Here is a 19,968-nt window from a genome sequence, read left to right as displayed (position 1 = left end):
ACAATGTTCTGTACCAACAGTTCGGCAGGAGATGGTCGGGGTGGCACTTTAGGAGGAGGCCTCTCCTGTTCAGGTGGAGCTAAACTCTGGATCTGAAGCTCCACTGTTTTCCTCTGTGGTGGAGCTTCTTTTCGTTCAGAGTTTTCCTGTTGTTTCATGCCCAGACTGACAGAAGCTGCCTGAGAAGAGGACTGCTGGAGGGCGGGGTTGGTTTGTGAGGTCAGAAAAGTAGTTAGGGGTGACCTGACAGTCTTAGTTTGGGGGACTGTGTATGAGTTGAGGTGCTCTGGGGGATCAGGGATGGTGACTGGAGTTAAATGCAGAGAGGACACTTTACGTTCCTGCTGCTCAGTGACGTTTGATGGGCAGCTATTACTGGGGATGGTGGACATCTGCTCAGTGTTGGTCTCTGAGAAGGAGTAGGTGCCCTTTATAGTGAAGGACTCGTTTAAAACAGCCTTCTCAGTGGCAGTGAACCTCTGAGGATGAGGAGGCACGGCTACAGGAGAGTCATTGGGAGGTGGGTTAGTGCCACACGGTGAGAAATGGAGACTCGATCTCCTGGTTGGTGGGAAAGGAGCATCATTGAAATCCTTTTGGGCAGATTGAATGGGATCAGACAAAAGATGCAACAACAAGTCAGTGTATGTTTTATGACAATTATCTGCAAAATATTCCCCATTTCTCAGGTTCCATTTGTTTAAAAGAAAACATCACCCACACGAGTGCCACAATAGATCAGGGAAAAGGCAAAACAAATCTCTTAAGGTTGAATGTTTCCATAGATTAGAAAGAAAGAAAATAATCAAAATATATATATTCATTGATATTCAACATACAGGAATACACCCATTAAGTGACAAAGGGGAAAATATTTATATCTATATTTAAGTCATAATCTGAGATATTTGTAGCGTCAAACAAGCCATTAAATGAGGACACAATATTTTCATTTAATACACTATGATGCATGTCACGGTAATATTCACAATTTCAATGACATATTTCAGAACACCAAGTTCATTTAAAAAAAAAAAAAAAGGTTACAATTTTAATCAGAGAAAATATCTTTTTCATGTCACTGCCAAAGTCTACCAAATATGCATTGACAAAACGTGATCTACTCATCTCACCTGCGTTGGCGACTTCTTGTCCTGCAGGTTGGGTCTAACGCTGCGGAAACCTTTGGCAGCGAGAGACGAGCTGGTGGCATCACCGTTCTTAAGGCCATCTGTCACACTGTGTGACCTCCACGCATCTAATGATGAAGGTCATTGTCACTTAGAATCCGTTAGCAATGTAGCATGCGTGTGATATCTTACCAAAGTCTGTCGAGTGAGTCTCACTCCCTGAAGAGTGTCAACAAAAAGCGACAGAAAAGGTTTATTATTATACACTTGCATCCATTTTTTCTCTTAAAAATACAAATCAACATAAAAACCTGAGTAAACAGTGCAAATACAGTAAACTTTAAAGTAAAAGAAGGCAGCCACATCAGCATTTATTTAACTAACAAGCCAGAACAAGGGGTTTCTGTTTATTGGTGTCTCAACTAGTTCCACAAAACAATTTGTATATCCACTTAAACATGTTCACTTCCATGAGTGTCCATTAGTGTTAGTACCTGTGGCTAGATTTGGTGTGCTCTGGACCCTCTTCATGGGAGAGAGTATGAGTGACAAGGCCACACTTTTGCGTTCATATCCTCCGCTATCTGAGGAAGCAGAGCCAAGCAGGCGACCGTGAAGGCACACATGCACATGCGCCAAAACCAAGACACACAAGAACAAGCAAAAGAAAGACAAATTAATTTCCCGCTTGGAAAAGAAGCAGAATGAAAGCCAAACAGGATACATGCATTGAAATGTTCTGATCACACTACACTGATGTCTCTTCAGTAAAGCATGGTACGGAGGCCACATTTGGACTTTAGACTAAAACCATCCGGCCGTAAAAATGAATAAATAACTGTTATACAATTTGGCATTAACAAATTGATTGAAAAAAAGTCTGTTATGTTGTTGACAAGTAAGCACTGGTTATTACTGTATATCTGAAGAACCTTGTGTTGTTTCTCATGGTTGACTACATATAATAGATTTTTCTCATAAAATTTTCTCTCATAAATGTATAATCTAATCAATAAATCGCGATGCAGCGGTTCTGTCTACGCCGTAGAAAGGTCAGTGATTTCCACCTACCAGGCTAAAAAAAGCATGAGGATCACGACTAAACTTGTTTTGAAAAAGGGGTCGAGCATAGAGACTGACTCATGAAACAAACTCGGCAATGTTCTGAACTTGAATCATGCCGCCAACATAAAAATACTTCTTGCATATTTTATTTACATTTAAGCATATCCCAAATTCCGCCACCGTAGCTACTGTCTTCGGTCCACCAGGATCTCAGCTCTGTTGGCAGAGCTGTGGATACGTGTGCAAAAACAGTGCATTTGGAGCACTTTAATGTAAATAAAAGGTCTGTGATTTCATCGGTTTGGCGGCCTGAAGCTCACTGGCCAGTAAAAATCCACATATTAGCCGCATCCTCGTATAAGTGTTTTTTTTTTTGTTATGTAGACGGAGAAATAAAAACGACAAATCACTTATAATTTCATATGATCTTAAAATCAAAACTTTACGACGAGACGAGACGCTCTCACATTCCTCATGGCTAAAATCAACGCCTGAAATGAACCCTTGGCTTTAATGCCCGATTAAGGAAGAGCTGAGAATAAAAACGAACGCTTGCTGCGCTAAAACACAGAGAGAAGAATCAAAATATCAGCTTTCGGTTACAATGACTGTAGCTGCAAATGGACCGGAGCCAAAGTGGTGAAACAGGGTCGGGATTAGAGTTTCAGAGTCATGCCTGTGTCAGTAGAAGTGGCAGCTTACGGGGCAGCTTTTTAAAATAGCCCACTCTGACACATATTTAGAGGTTCGGGAGTTTACCTGTATTCATTTTGAAGAGCACTTCTTAGTCCACAGCAGGGAGACACACTTTCCTGGAAAAGAAAAGATGTAGAAAATGTGAATCTCTGTATTAAGAATAAGTGAAAAGAAAATCATAAGAACTTAAAAATAACATTTAAAATTTCAGTTTGGTGTGCCTCGCTACACATCTCCTTAAATTGTACAGTAAACATCTTTTGTGTTGAATGTGAAAGGTGTAATGGACATGCACATTAAACATGCTTAAAACTAAATATAGCTTGAATGCTAAAGCAAGTGAGGGTGGTACGTCTTGATTATTTTGCTGACATCCACATGTGACAGCTACAGTATATGAAGGGCCATTTCAAGGAACAGCTGTGGTCATGTGTATGATTGATGTCGACAGGACATACATGAAGCTGAAGGCACAACACAAACTGTGCCATGTGAGTGCGTGCACGTGTGTCACTGGAGGACCAGGAATCTCAGACAGATACCACTAGTGACGTCAGTCGAGCTGGTGGTGGCTGGTGTGTCACTGGAGATGCCTAAAACATGTGTTTGAGTTTTGTGCATCAGACTAGGTTAACAAATAAACACAGAAATCAATAAGCTAGAATTCTGGCTCCTCACTTTCATTTAATTTAATTTATTTATTTCAAGTAGCTTAAGGAACAGGGGTTTGCAAACACCTATGGTTAGTAGTGTCGCTCTCGCACTCTCACATTTTAACAAGGAGAATTAATTGAAATATTAATTTCTGGGCAGGTCTAAAAACACAGTGAACAGCCATTAATGTTGTTATTTTTAAGTAATGCTGCATTACAATGCGGTATGCCATAACAAACATTACAAAGCATCTCATTTACAGCTAGGATTTCAATCAGAAGCTTCTCAAGTGTGGCTGCAAATCTTCCACTCAGACGACCCACAAGTACAGGCCCCTGAAGGGCACTTGTCTAGATTGTTAGGAGGGAGACAGGGGGTTCTTCTTGAGTGGGAACTTATACAACTGAGGTTAATAAAAGTAACTTCATCAAGGAAATTACAAATGCATGTCGCACAACAGTTGTTCTGAGTCAACGTTTGGTCACCACCACCTCGTAAAATGTGCTCAGACTCAATAACGCAGTAACAAGGGCTTTATAATGATTAATTACAGGTTAATATGCTGCGAGTGTAAAAGTTACTTATTCATGGAAGCATACGTTCCCTAAACTGAAGTGTGACCACACAGAATTAAAAAGGCTGCTACACACAAATCCTCCTACTAATGAAATTCTTCTTTTGCCAGTGAAAAGAGCCTTCATTTTCATAAGCAATTTTCTGGATTTCCTCTGGTAAGTAAGGTCCACCAGCAGGGTGCCACATATCAAGACGGTCCATCTAGCTATCCAGCAATAAAGACACTTGTTGCCATCAGATACTAAACCCCATCCCTGTCATCGCAATCCTGCCAACGAGCTTTCCAATCACGTTTCTCTTCTTAAAGCCTTCGTAATGATGTAGAAACAAATATCCACAAACATGCAAGTCAAACAAACAGATTTAAAGAATAAATAGATAAAAAACACAAGCAAAAAAAAAAAATTGTGTTTAATGAGGCAGCTTCAATCCTAATGTGTGAGCGAGTAATGAAAGATTATAACAGAGGTGAACTGTGACAGTTGTGAGGGGCCCTCATGCAAAAAGAAAGACAGTAATGATGATGAAAACAGGAGGAAAATGTCTGAGGAAAATGAGAGGAAAATATCCAAAATATATACTTCAGTAACAAGGACAAAATGGACTGAAAAGAAGAAATAAAATGAGGATATTAACAAGTGTAACTATGCTATAAAATCTTGAAAAACATTCCATTAATGTGAGGAAAGCATTATTGTATTAACATGCTCCTTTAAGTTACATTTAGAACAGATACAAAATATGTGATTAATTTGCCATTAAGAGTTAACTCAACTTTAATGCGATTAATTGAGATAGAATAAATAACAGCTTGAGTTACCAAGACAAAAAGAAGAATCTTATTGAATCTAACATGCGTACATGAGGTGAAAATCAATTCTAAAAAGGTACAGGGTCAATATCGTCTAAAATAGAGGTATGAAAAACACTTGAGTCATGAACGTGTCTCGCTTAAATAGGCGGTACACTTTTATCTTACGGTAACCAAATATTCAGTAATGGTGCCTGACATACTCCGACTTGGCTGCCACCAAGTGAGGGCGATGAGGAGGAAGCAATATTAGTCACTGGGCCTCATCCAGCGCCTGACGACCTAATCCAGATCGAGAACTGGCTCGTAAATCTATCTCTGAGAAGCCCCTGGCGCACACCGGCGCTCACACACATTCGGGGGGTAAATCATAGCGCTGGCGTCACGAGCTGTCAGCGTCCAAATGACGGTCAGTTTATAAACAGGCTCATGTTTCGCGTGGACAGATCGGCGGCGACACAGCAGCTGTGGGGATGGTGTAATGTTGTGGCGGGACGATTTGTGGGAGAAAACTCACTGAGCCCTCACACCTCAGAGGAAATCTGAGAGTGAGAAAGCACCAACATTAAGGCCACTATATCCACCACTTCCTTATTATTACCTCCCCTTTTATTAACTTGTTCTTATTAAATCGCTTTAACGGTTTGTCCCCAAGAGGATAATTCAGGTTGGGTTTATAGGGTCAGCATCAATAAAAGACGACCTCATGTTCTGTTAGTGAGGTGTAACCGCATACTGCAGTTTTGCTCCCTTCTTCAGTGATTACAACATTTAAAACTTTAAACTCTATACCCTCGATGCTGGGCTTGATCCTGCCTCTCGCATTTGTTCATGATAATTTTCTTTTGAACTCTCCTCCTTGCATCATTGTGGTTTATCCTCCAAGCCTGCACATAAACACAGGGTGTCATGACCACAGGGCTGTGATTCAACAGTCAAGAGCAGAGAGCGCTGAAGTTCTCCAACCTTATTGGTCTCAGATGATCCAGCAGCACCTGAAACCGTCTTTTTCAAATTGCTCTACTTTGAAAAACAAGTGATTTAAATGCATCATTTCATGATAACTACTTTTTTGTTTGGTTTTACGGTGTGCAAAATGAGAGCTGTTACTGAGGACTGAAGCCAGAGTTGAATTACACTGTAAATACTGCCATGAAATAATTAAGGCTGGGACTTTAGCAAGTTTGTTTTGACTGAGTCCAAAATGACGGAAAAGAAGAAATCGATCCTAATAACTCAGATTACTCGCATGTAAACTGTAATTCCAATGCACTGCATTACACAATGTGGTATCATGACCCAAACATCGATGGTGAAGGAGAATGAATGATAATGCACTGACTGATGGAGAAGTAAAGTTTAAGAAAACTGCAGACTGAAAGGACAAAAATGTGCCGAGATTCAATTTAAATGTGATTACTGGTGTCAAATATTAGATTGTGATTCATCATAAAACTAACATCACTGAATCATTTTTAATCACAGCCTGTCTCTAGAACTAAATGTAAATTTGTCTCTTGAACAACATCAAAAAATACAGTAAACAATTGACTTTTAATTTCTTGATACAACATATTATCTTGTTTATTTTTTATTATTTGTTTTTGAAATTCTTGCTGTAGCGTTTGTCTTTTTTGTGACTTTTTTTTACCCCGACTCCCAAATGATAACTAATTATTATTAACAATACTTTATGACTTTATTTACTTGTTTTGTGTAAGTGACTGATGTGCATGAAAAAGTACAGGAAATTATGTCAATTAAAAAAAAAAAAAAATCATAAACAGGCCGCTGATATTTCAAACAAGAAGTTATTTGTTTTAGTATATAGTTTTTTTACTTAGATAATTAGGATTATTTTGAATTTTATTTTATTTTATTATTTTTTGTTTAACAAATACTGATTATCAAGTGCTCAAATAGCCATGTCATGCATGAATTGTTGTTTTTGTTAAATTACAGCATATTAAGACAGTTATTTATAAACGTAAAATCGTTCTGTTTACTTTGGCTTCGGGGCTGTCATTGTCATCTATAATTTAAATCCTGTGTCAGTCAGGATGTCAGTGAGTCGAGTGTGTGTTTGCACCCGACAGTGGGAGAGAGTGAGCCGTCATTTGAGATAAGCTGACTTTGGCCTCAAAGGTCGTGACCCAGAAGTGGTCACTCAGACTGAGACATACTCGCAGGATGTCGACAGATTAAGCTCCTTAGCAAATCTATATTTAAAACCCAAGAGGTCGCCTTGAAACAACCTTCAATTAAGGTGTCTCTGGATCATGTCCACAAAAAACCCAAACATGGATAATGGTATTTTCAAAACGTCATCAGGGAGTTTAAATCACTTCTTGCAACAACCTGTCTCTGGAGAGTGAATGGCACTTGAGAGTCTAAATCATCCCGCACATGCTTCATTCCCAAAAAAGGCAAAATTCCAAATATTCCTGAAAGATTGACGAGGATCCCAGTGCTGTAGTTCCTGACATGTGAAGAGAAATCGGTCAACTTTAAAACAGTAAGATGACTAACGTTTGTCTCCATTATAGACATTCATAACTGCTATATACACACAGCGCTTGAGCTGTTCTGACAGCGTGACATCCAGCCTCCAAGTGTGACTACCACCAAGTCAGTGCACATTACATCAGCTATTGCAATTTCTGTTCACGCTTCTACGTCTCGACATTTCCATTCAGTCCATGGTCTTTTAAGTCGCAGAACTTTACTTGGGAAAGGGGTGCACTCAAACTCAAACAACACACAGAGACGCCTCCAATTCAACCACGTTCAGTGACTCAGTGAAACAGCAGCAGAAACAACAAGCATAGTGACCCTTGGTGACCTCCAACACTGCCCTTGTGTGTCAAACTCATGGCCCAAACTGGGCATTCCGAGTAAGTTAAAGCATGCAACCGCTTTAAATATGTATCGTTGGCATTTCGTCATTTAACAGCTTGTTTTCTTGGAATGGGAGGTTCTTACCTTCACCAATCCTGCCGTGGAAGGGGCTACACTTTCAGGTGTCCTAAACCGGCAAACGTGTTTCAATAAAACTTTCATGATTGGGTAATAATGGCCGAACTCGGCGGCCTTCAGTTGTTTTATATGAATTTAGGACAGTTTGACATTACCATCTTCTTAACACTATCTGCGTTATAACTCCAAAATGATATGCACAACATTTCATATTTTGATATTCATGCTAGACATCTCAATATCGATACAACCCGATGATGGGTTTAGTGAAAGCAAGTATTTTTTCTGAAAAATAAAAACAATAAAGGCAGTTGCCAAATGATGTTCATGGTTCGCTGTTCTTATGGGTAGAATGAAGATCTACTACTTGCTACTACCTCAGCTTTACATGTAGCACATGCTGAATACCTACAGCTTTGCCTTCAACTATGTCATCACAAAAATCTTTTTTTTCAAGGCGAAAGTATTATATAAAGTATTATATAAGAAAAATCAGTCATTTGCAGTTGACACTCAAAAAATGCATTGCAAAACACTTAAAAGTGTTTGGGGTAGTTAAATATTTTTTAAATATTAGTCCATATTTGGATCTCACGCGTTATTATATATTATAAGAACTTCTTTGTGAAAACATTTTTGCTCTGTTTAACTGAGCACAAGGCGCAGTACCACAGCATGGTATACAATGTAGCCCTCAGCGTTTTGAACTGAAACACCACAAACAGGTGGAGAGTCTGAATAAAAGGACACAGTCATCTGCACCGTGCATCTACCCTCCCACCACATTCCCGCCACCAGCTAAACAACATCCACTCCCGCCAATGTCTCTGTTATCAGGCTTGTTTGTTCAACCCTGTCACTCATTAGCAGGCCCCCCTCTGGCTGCATGAATGGCTAGTGAAGGTCAAAACACTGACCCTGCGTGCCCACTCACTAGCCGTATTTCATACAACAGAGGACGATGTGTTCTGCAAACTGTATGACAACGCCTCTAACAAGCGAAGGGACTGCTCTGCGAGCACAAATGCAATTATGCAACATAAACCCAGGAGTCCAAGTGGAGTCTACGGAGGAGGAATTAATAGGATCTGACATTTCATGGAGTTGCTATCTTACTGTGTTTAAAGCTATGGCCGTACACGGATGCATGAGCAAGAGGAAACTTTCAAATCTTAGGATCTATGAAACATCAGGATACTAGTGATGGGGAGTCAGCAACATTATACACTCTCATTACATAAGCTGTCTGGCTGGAGTCCTGTGAGGACAACACAAAGCAAGTAAACAGTACTATTCCTCCACAGATCAAGGCAGAGGAATGCAGCATCACAGAGCCCCAGGCTACAGAGTGGAAGAAGAGCAAAGCTCTAATGATGCGACGACAAGTGGATGGATAACAATGTAATGCAAGAGGAGGCAAAGCCAATAATGAAGGCATTTCATGATTGGACGCTTTTGATCCAGCAATGACAAACCAGTTGTACCTTCCGGTTTAAAGAAGCCAAGTTAATACAAAAGCCTCTTAGAAGAACAAATATTATATATTTAATAGTCAAGTTGTGGCCTTTATTAGCAATATAGATTGATATGTTTTCATTTGCCATTGTGTTTTGTTATTGAGACATCATATTTACCATTATTGTGTTCAGCCTGATAAAAAATAATAATAATAAAAAAAAAGTGACATTCCAACTCATTTTATATCTCCGCCTCTCACATCAAGGGGACAATTTTCAGTAGAGTGGGTTTATCTGAACATTGCAAACATGAATATCAGGCCATTTAAGCACAACTCATTTTCTTGTAACAATTCAAAGTGAGCTCACATTATTGCTGCCATTATGTGCTGCAGAAATCCCAGCAGAACACCGAGGATGAGCCACAATAAAGACTGAAATACCAACCATTATATAGTCAACTGTATATCCCTCATGGGTCTGTATCACTCGCAGAAATAAGGCTGAATGCAACAGATATTCAGATCTCACAAAGACGAAGTAGAAAGGCCTTTTAAAGATTTAAAGTATTATTGCATAATGTCGATTGTCTGCAACAAACTGCCTGGCTATTTTCATCAACACTGAAGCTACAACGCTCCTTGCTAGCCAGCTGAACATCCCTCAGCATCCAGCTTACACTGCTCAAAATCTTTGTTTGGAAACAAGAAACGAAGACTCAACAGCAAATCAAACGAGACACAATATCAGTAAGCGTCGTGCTTGAAGCCCATTTAAGCAGAAAGAATGAGGAGTGAGGTCGATTACATTCCCTAAACATAGCATCGATTCCCCAGGTAGCGGTGTTAAGTGTGGAGCTTGAAGATAAGACGGACCTGATTAGCTGGGGAGCTATATTTACAGCCATTAGATAGGGCCCTTGACCCTCCACACTGTTCGCACTCTTCTTCCATTTTGTCTAAAAACAGGCAAATAGAATGCATTCTCTGCCTTCTCTGGTTTAGTTTAAATGAACTATAATATAATATAACTCTATACGACTAACCTTCATTCATTTTTTTTGTTTGGAAACTAATGGAAGTGTCATTATCGAAGGCACTGTAAACTAAATTACTTTTCCAGTCAGGTGACATCGACTTAAACAAGCTTAACATTATGCTACTCAACATTTACCATGAAAAATGTATCTTAATTCTATAGTTTCTACACTTATTATTTCAATTTTATTAGTGTCACAGAATCAAGCAGAGGTCCAAACCACAAAGCCTCCTCAGCCTATCACCACTCGGAATGTCGAACTAAAACCACTGGACCAGAACTCGATAGAAAATTTAAAAAAATAACAAAAGAAAAAGTAGCAATATGATGTTGATTTGTTTTTTATGTAATGTGCTGAAAGCAACCATGCCAGTCAGCAAATATTCATCAGGCAGGAGACAGAAAAAGCGAGCTGCACCCATGGTATTTGAATTTATACAGGATGAAAATCAGCACAAGTATGATGGAGCCATGTTTAAAGCTGCACGTTGTGTTAACTGAGTTTTGTCCACTGAGTTTTATTTGGGTTTATTTAGAAACCCCCTCTTCAGTACAGCCATGTAACTAAGGCACTATTTGGCATTATTGCCCAGGAATATTAATTCATTCGGAGAAATCTGGAAACCCAACTCTCTCGTGTACGGAGAAAGAAACATAATTTAACTGTGACTTCAAATGTATCACCAACAAATTCAATGAGTGTGAACTAAATAATCATCCATGAACCACAACACCGAATTCTAGCAAGTCATGACGAATGTCAAAACTTGTTTGAGAGGAAACAGAATTAAAAGGACCAAGCAGTGACCAGGGGGCTGGGAACCGGCTCTGCTGCGTACCCAAAGGGGTCAAGGTAACATTCCACAAGACCTCAGAGACCGGACTAATGGAGGGATTGGTGCACGGCTTTTGTTGAGCAGGACAGAGGATACGGAGGAAAAAAAAAGGTTGTAACAGGAGATGAAAGTATGTCAAAAGAACTAAAGGCCAGTTGAGGTAAAATGATGAAATGTTGAGGGGGTGGGTAGGTGCTACTATCTATGTTTTTAGACTGCAAAAATAAAGCATTTTCCCTCTAGTTTCTATTTGATATCAAACATAGACTGCTTCACTTCACACCAGTCCATTCGGCAATTCACATCAGCTAAACATTATATATGAAAGTCATTCTTTTTTTGCTTAATAATGTGACCATATAAAACATACCCTAATTCAATAGTATGAAATATTCAAACAACTTCACATTATTCTACTCCATTTTTCTCCAGAGGTTGGTTATAACATGTCAAATCCAATACAAAATTACTTCTTAATTTAAGCTTATGAATATACACTACAAATGAATAATAAAAGGGATGAGCACTTACCGTCATAAAACCAGAAACTACTACTTGGTATGCCAAGTCAGGTGCAGGTGAGTTGCGAGTCTTTTCCCTCCAATCAAACCAGCTGTAGTGACTGTCTTTTCAGCCCTCTTTCGTCTAAGTCCAGCTTAATTCCATGAAGTGTTCCTGGGAAGATAGGAGACAAGAGATCCGGGAGAAAGTGAGAGCGCCCAATAGAGCGAGCCAGAGAGAAAGAGAGTTCCCTGTTTGGGTGAAGCTGTGATCAGATTCGGCTATTTTCAGACACAGGCATGCTCGTCCATGAAACAGGAAAGTTCCCCCCCACCCCCCTCCGCGTAAAGGGGCGGGAGCTCAGCGTGACAATATCGATTTTACAACTCTGCATTACGCATCTGACTTACATGAGCTGTAAACTCACAACATGAATCGGCTCTGTTGTAGTTAAATAGCAGAAGGTATGAGCACAAACACATGCCAGTGAAAGCTGTCTAAGCTCGCACATCAGACACTATCCGGAGCTGCCAGCCAAGTAAAGCCGGCGACTTCACACTTGCCACATATGATTTTCTTTGGCGATCACCTGCCTGCAATTTGACTGCCTCAGAATTTGGTGGCATTTCAGAGGTATTTTTATTCATCACACACCGACTTCATGTATGCCGGTTCATGAAGATGCTGCAGTGTAATTCATATGGGAATGTATATTTGGAAATGACCACACACATGCGTTCGCATGTCCAATTGGGGGGGGGGAGGTCAGCCAAAAGCACCAAGACCCTCAGACTCCCCGCTATTCCCAGAAAGATGATGTCAGGGGGGCTATTAACATCGCTCAAATTTAGACCTTGGACACCTAAAACCAAAGTGTGCAGCTACCGTGCACTGAGGTATTTGGACCACTTTCACTTCCTCTTTTCCCAAACACACTGACGCTGCACACAGTAAAGGGACCTGAAGAAGCAGTGCCAGTGAAAGCGGCAGATCCTAAGCATTTTACTACAGCTGCTGCTTTGTAGTTAGTCCTTGGTAATGAAACATTAACACCATGTCTTTTTGAAGGTCTAAATGGCTCGACAACAACAGCGTCTTCTCCTTAACACACAGCTCAAGGGTCGGATGTCAGCGCATAGTTAATTTGAAACCAAAGTCAAGCTAGGCACCAGCTAAAAAATGGCCCCCCACGGACCAATTCCATCTGACAGCCTGTCAGCTCATCATCTCTTGCCTCTGCAGCACACTGCAAGGCATTGTTGCACAACAAGGCTCAAAATTGACAAAATATTTTGTCAAAAAACACGTGACAGAACACATGTCCAATGAACATATGAACATGTCAGATGCAGGATGGTTCTCCACAGCATCTGCACAGTCAGATCGAAAAGGTAATTGTATCAACAATTTTGGCTCCAAAATTGAATCATCTGTGCCTTGTCCGATTGCCAACATTTCTAGAAAATATTGTTGATGTTCGTTCATATTTTGCTTACAAACAATACCTAAAATGGATAGAGCAATGGCTTGACACTTGTAAGACATGACAGACATTGTCTTGCTTTGAATGAAGCCAAACATCAGCTTGTTCAGAACGAAGTAAACATAGCCAGTGACCCACAAACTATTTATGCATGGTGAAATCCTGGCTGGTATTGTAACGCTAATGTATGAAGCTTTCCGTGGTGCTTATGCGCTACCAAACCTAAAATCACAGAAGGATACATTGTCGTCGAGACATGCAGGATCAACACCATCTGTGTTTGCTGTCATCACACCCATGATGAAGTGACAATGTTAAAATCCCATCGACATGACGATCGGCCCTCTGAACTGCCGGGGCAGGGACACCGGTGCTCCTCGAGGCTCGCTGCAGTGATTGGCGTGTCAGCAGACGTGATCATAGACCAGCTGTTTGCTGAATCCTCCGCTCATGTGCCTTGGATCACAGCCTTATGGCGAAAGGCCGGCAACTGACAGGTGCTAATGATGCATACTTGGCACACGTATGAAGGCCATCAGGGGACCAATAGAAACAAAAACGGCTCAGGAGTTTAGTCCCCTACGACAGACTTTCGCCAAGGACTGGAGACTAGTGGTATACGGCTGTTTAAACAGTCACATTTCCAAACTTTAGGGTTATCTCAAGCACTCGTAGACTCTGGTAGTTTCAAACCATGTTCACACCAAACCTGACTTGGTCTTTATTTACATGCACCAGTGTGGTTAATGGTTTCCAGTGACCCCTCCCGCCTCTCAAGTCTGGTTAGAAAAGGAGGTAATTCGGCTGGGGCCGCATCAAAAGTGAGGGGAAAGTCAACACAACTCGTCTGCATTTGTTTGAGGGTTGACAAACACTTCAATATGTCAGTACTGCTGTAAATAGTGATTTTTAAAAATGAACAAAACGTTGCTGTAAACACTTAGTGTTGAATTTTATAGAGTTAAATGTTTTTAAATTTTAGATTTGAATTATAAATGCGGACTGAAAGGTACACGTCCTTTGATGTGTCCCATACTTTGGACATTTGGGTGACAATTGCGGAAGTTCAGCTATTTCTCCTTTTAAGACAGCGATGATGTCATGACTAGTCAACTCAAGAACTAATTGAATAGTCGATTATTGTCGACTAGGTCGACTAGTCATTGCAGCCCTGCTCAACGTAGATCAGTGATGCAGAACTGGAGCCCTTCATCTACAGTGGACTCCGGGTCCATCAGGTCCTTCAGAACAGCTATCATGTCTGTCAGTCATAAATCCCAGCAATCGCTATCATCAGAAACGTTCTTCTAGTTGAGGAATTTTCCTTGTTTGCATATGCCATCGTAATAACTGGGCTGTGATTGGAAAAGGCGAAACAACTTTTCGCCGTTTGATGTCTCCAGAATTTGCTAAAAACATACTGAAGCATCAACCTTGACGCCCCCCACGTGGTGAATCCAACTTACAGGTAATGGGCAACTCATGGAACAAAGCATTTCCCCAACACACTGCCACAGAGAAATATGCAACCTACTTTACACCCCATGAAAAGCACTGCCGCTCATGCTACAAAGTACTTCGGCTGAAGAAAAGAATGTCACCAAAAAACTATTAACCTATCAAGGAACTTGTGAACGATCAGATTAAAGTATCAGGGTAAGCTATTTTAATAGCGACTGGCACACTCTGGCCCAAACGCACCAACGATTTGACCTTTGAGCCACTCTGGAGCGCCGCGGTGGTGTCGACATGGTTGCACGGACATTTTCAACACCTAATTCATTATCAGCCTCTGCCATGCCTGGCTAAGTAAGTGGCGTGATATAAAAAGCAGAGGAGGGTGTGTTCACATCAGGATACGGCAACGACTTAAAGGAAAACTTGAGAAATATTTTCTTGAAAATAATCTGCAGTGGACCAGCAGGGCTTCTCAGGTCAGTTCCACGTAACATGAGCTCCACCTCATGCATCCGTTATATTTAGAGTCGATCCCCGTAATAGATTTTGAACCAGATGTCTCACAAAGTGTTGTTATATTAAACATAGACAATGAATCCACACAGAACCACATGACTGCACTGAAGAACAAAACGAATCTTCACCTGGGGCCTCACGTGTCCCAAATGGTCACATGGTTGACAGCGAATGTTCAGGTTGCGTGTTACATATATAGAAGACACATTTTAGAATAAGGCTCGGACTCCAGCATTAACCCACCTTAACCAGATCAACAAGTCCTTGAACATTCTAACAACATCAAGAGACAATAAGACTCATTTGGTAATTTAATATCCAGACTAAAAAAGAAACTCTGCAGTTTCACAGACAACCATTAAGGTTGCCGATACCTCGCTGCACTCTAATCTCATTAGAATCTCAGGCGTCATTGTCGAGAGAGCACAAAGAGTAAATGTCCTTGAGGCGGCCTCTTTCATTAGTGACAATGTAAGAACTAGGTAAGCATTTTTAACATCACTTGAGCCATGACATCAGCCTCGGGAGGCACAAGAGGAAGAAACATAATGAGATAATAAGCCAGTGGCCTAAAACCAGGCACCTAATTTTACATGGAATATTTAGAGAAATGCCACTGAGATCAGAAGAAGACGGCGAGCGGGGAGGGTGACACTCGGCATTCATCCCAGCTCATATTTCCTCATGACTCATGTTGGATTTCAACCTTGCTTTGTTGATTCTCAAATGCTTGGCTGCTGTACACAAGCTGAACACATCAAAACAAACCCAGGAAAGATATAAGCAGTTAAAGTAAAAGGGCATATTCAGAAGCAGAGTCAGAGCATGATGTGCTCCTAACAGTCACAGGTCTTACCTTTGAATCAGACAATAAGGTTTCAGTTGATAGAAAATGATACAATCGAGTATGACAAGAACGTCTTCTCAGTTAGCTTAAAATACCAACCAAAGAGTAGAGTCTGACATGAACGAACAGGAAAACTAAAAATGCACTATTGTGCCACCTCTTCCAATGCAGTCAAAGGTACTAGTGTATAAACATTTCAACCCAACTTAAACAGTCGTAGCATTGTAGTATACATACAAGCAGCTCCTATTTAATGTGAGTGCAGGAAGTTGTGTAGACCACTGGAACACAAAGTCATACAGTACTAAAAACTTATATATATATATATATATATATATATATATATATATATATATATATATATATATATATATATGTATATATGTATGAAAAAAATAAATAAAAAAACGTATAAATAGCTGTATAAATCACTATAAAAGGTGATAAAGATGCAAGCTATGGTTCCTCATTGGTGCTTGTGTCTTTAACTATCAAGATGGCGACGCAGAAAACCATTAAAGATATGAGCTCTCCTGTGAGTGTGTGATCATAAAAATCACTTTGCAATGTCCTGAATACCCACAAAATCACCACACAGAGTCCAGGTAGGATGTCACAGGATTGGCTTACTGTTCCCGGAGTGATAGCATTACATACGCCACACCACTACTGCCCCACTCCTCAAGTGGATACAAAAACACTTCATTTTATTTGATCAGAAATGATGCAATTTGAACAATGCATTGCTAAGTACGATGAATGATGAACTGGTTTTTGATAAGGCAATGTAAAAAGTTTTGTTAGTGTTCCGCTAAGACTGATGTATTAAATGTATAAACAAACTCACAGTTCTGATCCAAATGTCAACAGTCAACAGCAATTTTATTTTTCTCCATTCAACAATTCTACTTTGATTTAGTGATGAGGATGCAAAACATATGATAGAAAAAAACAAGCAAGCAACATAGCAAATGATGAAAACAGTGGATATAAACCAATAGACCTTGATGGCAAGCTTAAAAATACACGGTTTTATATATATATTTATATATAGGAATTATTATAGGAATGGATTTCTAAAGCATCTCTTCCTGTTTGAACTCCTGAAAAGACTCTTTTTAGCAAGCCAGCAATAGGCTTGTCTTTCAACACGTGCATGCTCTCGCTGCGGCCCGGCCGAGGAAACAATGGCAGGGTTCAAAACAAATAAGGCGGAGTTCTATCTGGTTGATCCTGCCAGGAGCATATGCTCCTGTATTAGACTAAGCCATGGAAGTCAGGTGCTGAGGTGAAGCATCTTCCACCAACTGCAAATTCCTGTCTACTGTATTCTATTTTTATTTACATTGATGTTATAGTACTTTGGGGCTTTTCAGTAGTTTTAGATTATTATTCATTTATTTATTATTATTATTTATTTATTGAAAGATTAAAAAAGCTCATCCAAATAATAAATAAATATAATAAACACTGCATTTTTCACCGTTGCCATCGCGCTAGTCAGTCAACATGTGATGTCACGAACCTTGACGTGCCATTCCGAAATAAGTTGATTTTAAATCATTGCCAAAAAATTTAAGGATAATTTCGGGATAATTTGTAAGTTTTAATTAGTTTTGTAGTTGTAGATTCAGTTATTGCTTAAAAAAACTTTTTTTCATTTACGTTAACAAAAAATACTTCCTATAATTGTACTTTTCTTGATTGAATTTGTTTTTGTTTTCTTTAATACACATATTTTCTAGCAAGAAAGCACTTAAAAAACGAACTAAATAAATTCTGGCACTTCGTGAAATGATTGCATTACAAGACACGAAACAACTGGTGTCGTTGTGGGCCCATTAGGGCCCCCAGACCCTGCTTTGCATAACACTTTCAAGGTGGTTGCTTAGCATTTAAGAGAAGACCGATGCTGATAGTGTTGCGCCTGGATATGACTGGACATGAGGGGGACAGAGCTGCAGGAGCACTGCCCCAACACCACCACTCTAACACTCCATGACACATGACATGAATGCAGCACTGCAGTAGCAGGAACCAGAGCCATGTTGGGTTCATCTGCAGTACTTCGACAAGAGCCCGTGAGGACCATTTTTACCTTGAATGGCAGGGGAAAAAACTGCAAATGTCGAAGCTCCAGGAACTGCTGCTATCGCACCGGCTGATCCAACAATAGAGATTATGTTGGGGGGGGATTTAAGCTGAACTTCCCTGCTTTAGTTAGTAGCGTCGGCACTTCTGTGTGGAGCTTAAAAGCTTGTGGCTCCAGTGCTGAACATCAACGTCAGCGCCGTCCTCCTTTGTACTGGAAATACAGGACTGTAACTCTAACTATTCACGCAGAGCAAACGAGATATCCACTGACTATGGCAGCGGCAACAAAAGGCACCAATATTGTCCACACCTACCTCAGTTCAAGGGATAATTCCGAGTCATCGCCCCCGCTCCCGCTGCTGTTGTTGTTGTTTTCCAGTGGCGTCTCGCGCTGCTAGCGCGGAGCTAACAGGGCACCGGTGTGATGAAAGCGTACACCTGTTTCGGATGTTGTCGAAGTCGGTCAGCGCAACTGAAATAACGGCAACTCCCTCTCCCCGGGGGGTCACATAGCAATGCAGCAGCCCCTCCACCCCCCGCCTTTCTCACCACTGACACCTCACTGGACGTGCCGGCACGTTCCGTCCGACCGCCGCCGACAACACGACTCCCACGCGGAGCCAAAGTGCTTCCAACCTGGCTCGGACTTCCGTGTGAGCGTTGGCTAGTGATGTGCAAGATGGCCCCGGGTAGTTTCATTCACCGTCCGCCTGCCGTGAGCTTGCCGTTGGGTCGCGGTGTCGCCATGGCAACGGTCAATCTGCGCGAGCAGAGGGCATGACGCAGCTAACGCTAGCAGGCTGCTAACGCGCCTTACACAACAAATGCTAGTTCGGCAACAAAACCAGATAAAAACAACTCAGTTGTGTTAATGTAATTTTTTTTCTGGTGTCAAACTCGCGGCTTGGGGTCCAGTTCCAGCCCGCCAAATCACTAAATAGGTTCCACGAGATGTGGTTAAAAACATGTTTTTTTTTATTATAATATATTATTTTTATTATAATATATATTATAAATATCAGAAATAAAGGATGTTTGTGAGAGTGCTTTATTAGAAATAAAGGCATAAAATCACTTCTTCAACTTCAAATCACTTCTTCAACTCAAATCAACTTTTTAAGTGGAATGCATCTTGGTAAAACAACTAAAAAAAAATTAAAATCTATCTACTATCATCTATCTATCTATCTATCTATCTATCTATCTATCTATCTATCTATCTATCTATCTATCTATGTATCTATCTATCTATCTATCTATCCATCCAGCCATCCATCCATCCATTGTCAGTTTCCTTTCATTCATTCACAACAAATAGGCACTTTTATATTCAGGGTTTTTATTCACATTAAAATATTTGAAATTAACTAATGAATATTATCTATCTATCTATCTGTCTGTCTGTCTGTCTGTCCGTCCGTCCGTCCGTCCGTCCGTCCGTCCGTCCGTCCGTCCGTCCGTCCGTCCGTCCGTCCTATCTATCTATCTATCTATCTATCTATCTATCTATCTATCTATCCAGCCATCCATCCATCCATTGTCAGTTTCCTTTCATTCATTCACAACAAACAGGCACTTTTATTTTCAGGGTTTTTATTCACATTAAAATATTTGAAATTAACTAATGAATATTATCTATCTATCTATCTGTCTGTCTGTCCGTCCGTCATCCGTCTATCATCCTTCCTCTCTCTCTCTCTCTCTCTCTCTCTATCTATCTATTTTTTTTTTTTTTTTTACTTCCGCTTAGAGTATGAAAAGGACGCAGAGTCAGCAACCAAAATGCAAGTCAACGCTTGGCAGCAGAGCCACAAACCAGCACAGTGAAAA

At 40.4% G+C, this 19,968-nt stretch overlaps 1 protein-coding gene across 17 annotated transcripts in view; it reads right to left on the bottom strand.

The window, feature by feature from the left end:
* Positions 1-18,909, bottom strand: part of sorbs2a (sorbin and SH3 domain containing 2a) — a 42,605-nt gene extending 23,696 nt beyond the window's left edge. For 3 of the 17 annotated variants that reach the window (XM_053858182.1, XM_053858188.1, XM_053858189.1), the window contains exons 1-6: positions 18,453-18,908; positions 11,771-11,914; positions 2,955-3,007; positions 1,625-1,714; positions 1,323-1,349; positions 1,134-1,258 (exon numbers count right to left, since the gene is read on the bottom strand). In XM_053858182.1, coding sequence (XP_053714157.1) covers positions 1,134-1,258; positions 1,323-1,349; positions 1,625-1,714; positions 2,955-2,964 — 252 coding nt within the window. In that variant the 5' untranslated portion in view covers positions 2,965-3,007; positions 11,771-11,914; positions 18,453-18,908. Of the gene's footprint in view, positions 1-1,133; positions 1,259-1,322; positions 1,350-1,624; positions 1,715-2,954; positions 3,008-5,724; positions 6,064-11,770; positions 11,915-18,142; positions 18,350-18,452 lie in introns of those variants that run through there. The other 14 variants (XM_053858201.1, XM_053858187.1, XM_053858192.1 and 11 more) reach the window with 10 other exon arrangements.
* Between the last annotated feature and the right edge of the window lie 1,059 nt (positions 18,910-19,968).

Source organism: Synchiropus splendidus, chromosome 2, assembly GCF_027744825.2.
Source record: "Synchiropus splendidus isolate RoL2022-P1 chromosome 2, RoL_Sspl_1.0, whole genome shotgun sequence".
NCBI classification, from domain to species: Eukaryota; Metazoa; Chordata; class Actinopteri; order Syngnathiformes; family Callionymidae; genus Synchiropus; species Synchiropus splendidus.
The sequence above is the reverse complement of the archived record's forward strand: the minus strand, read 5'-3'. Positions and strand labels throughout refer to the sequence as shown.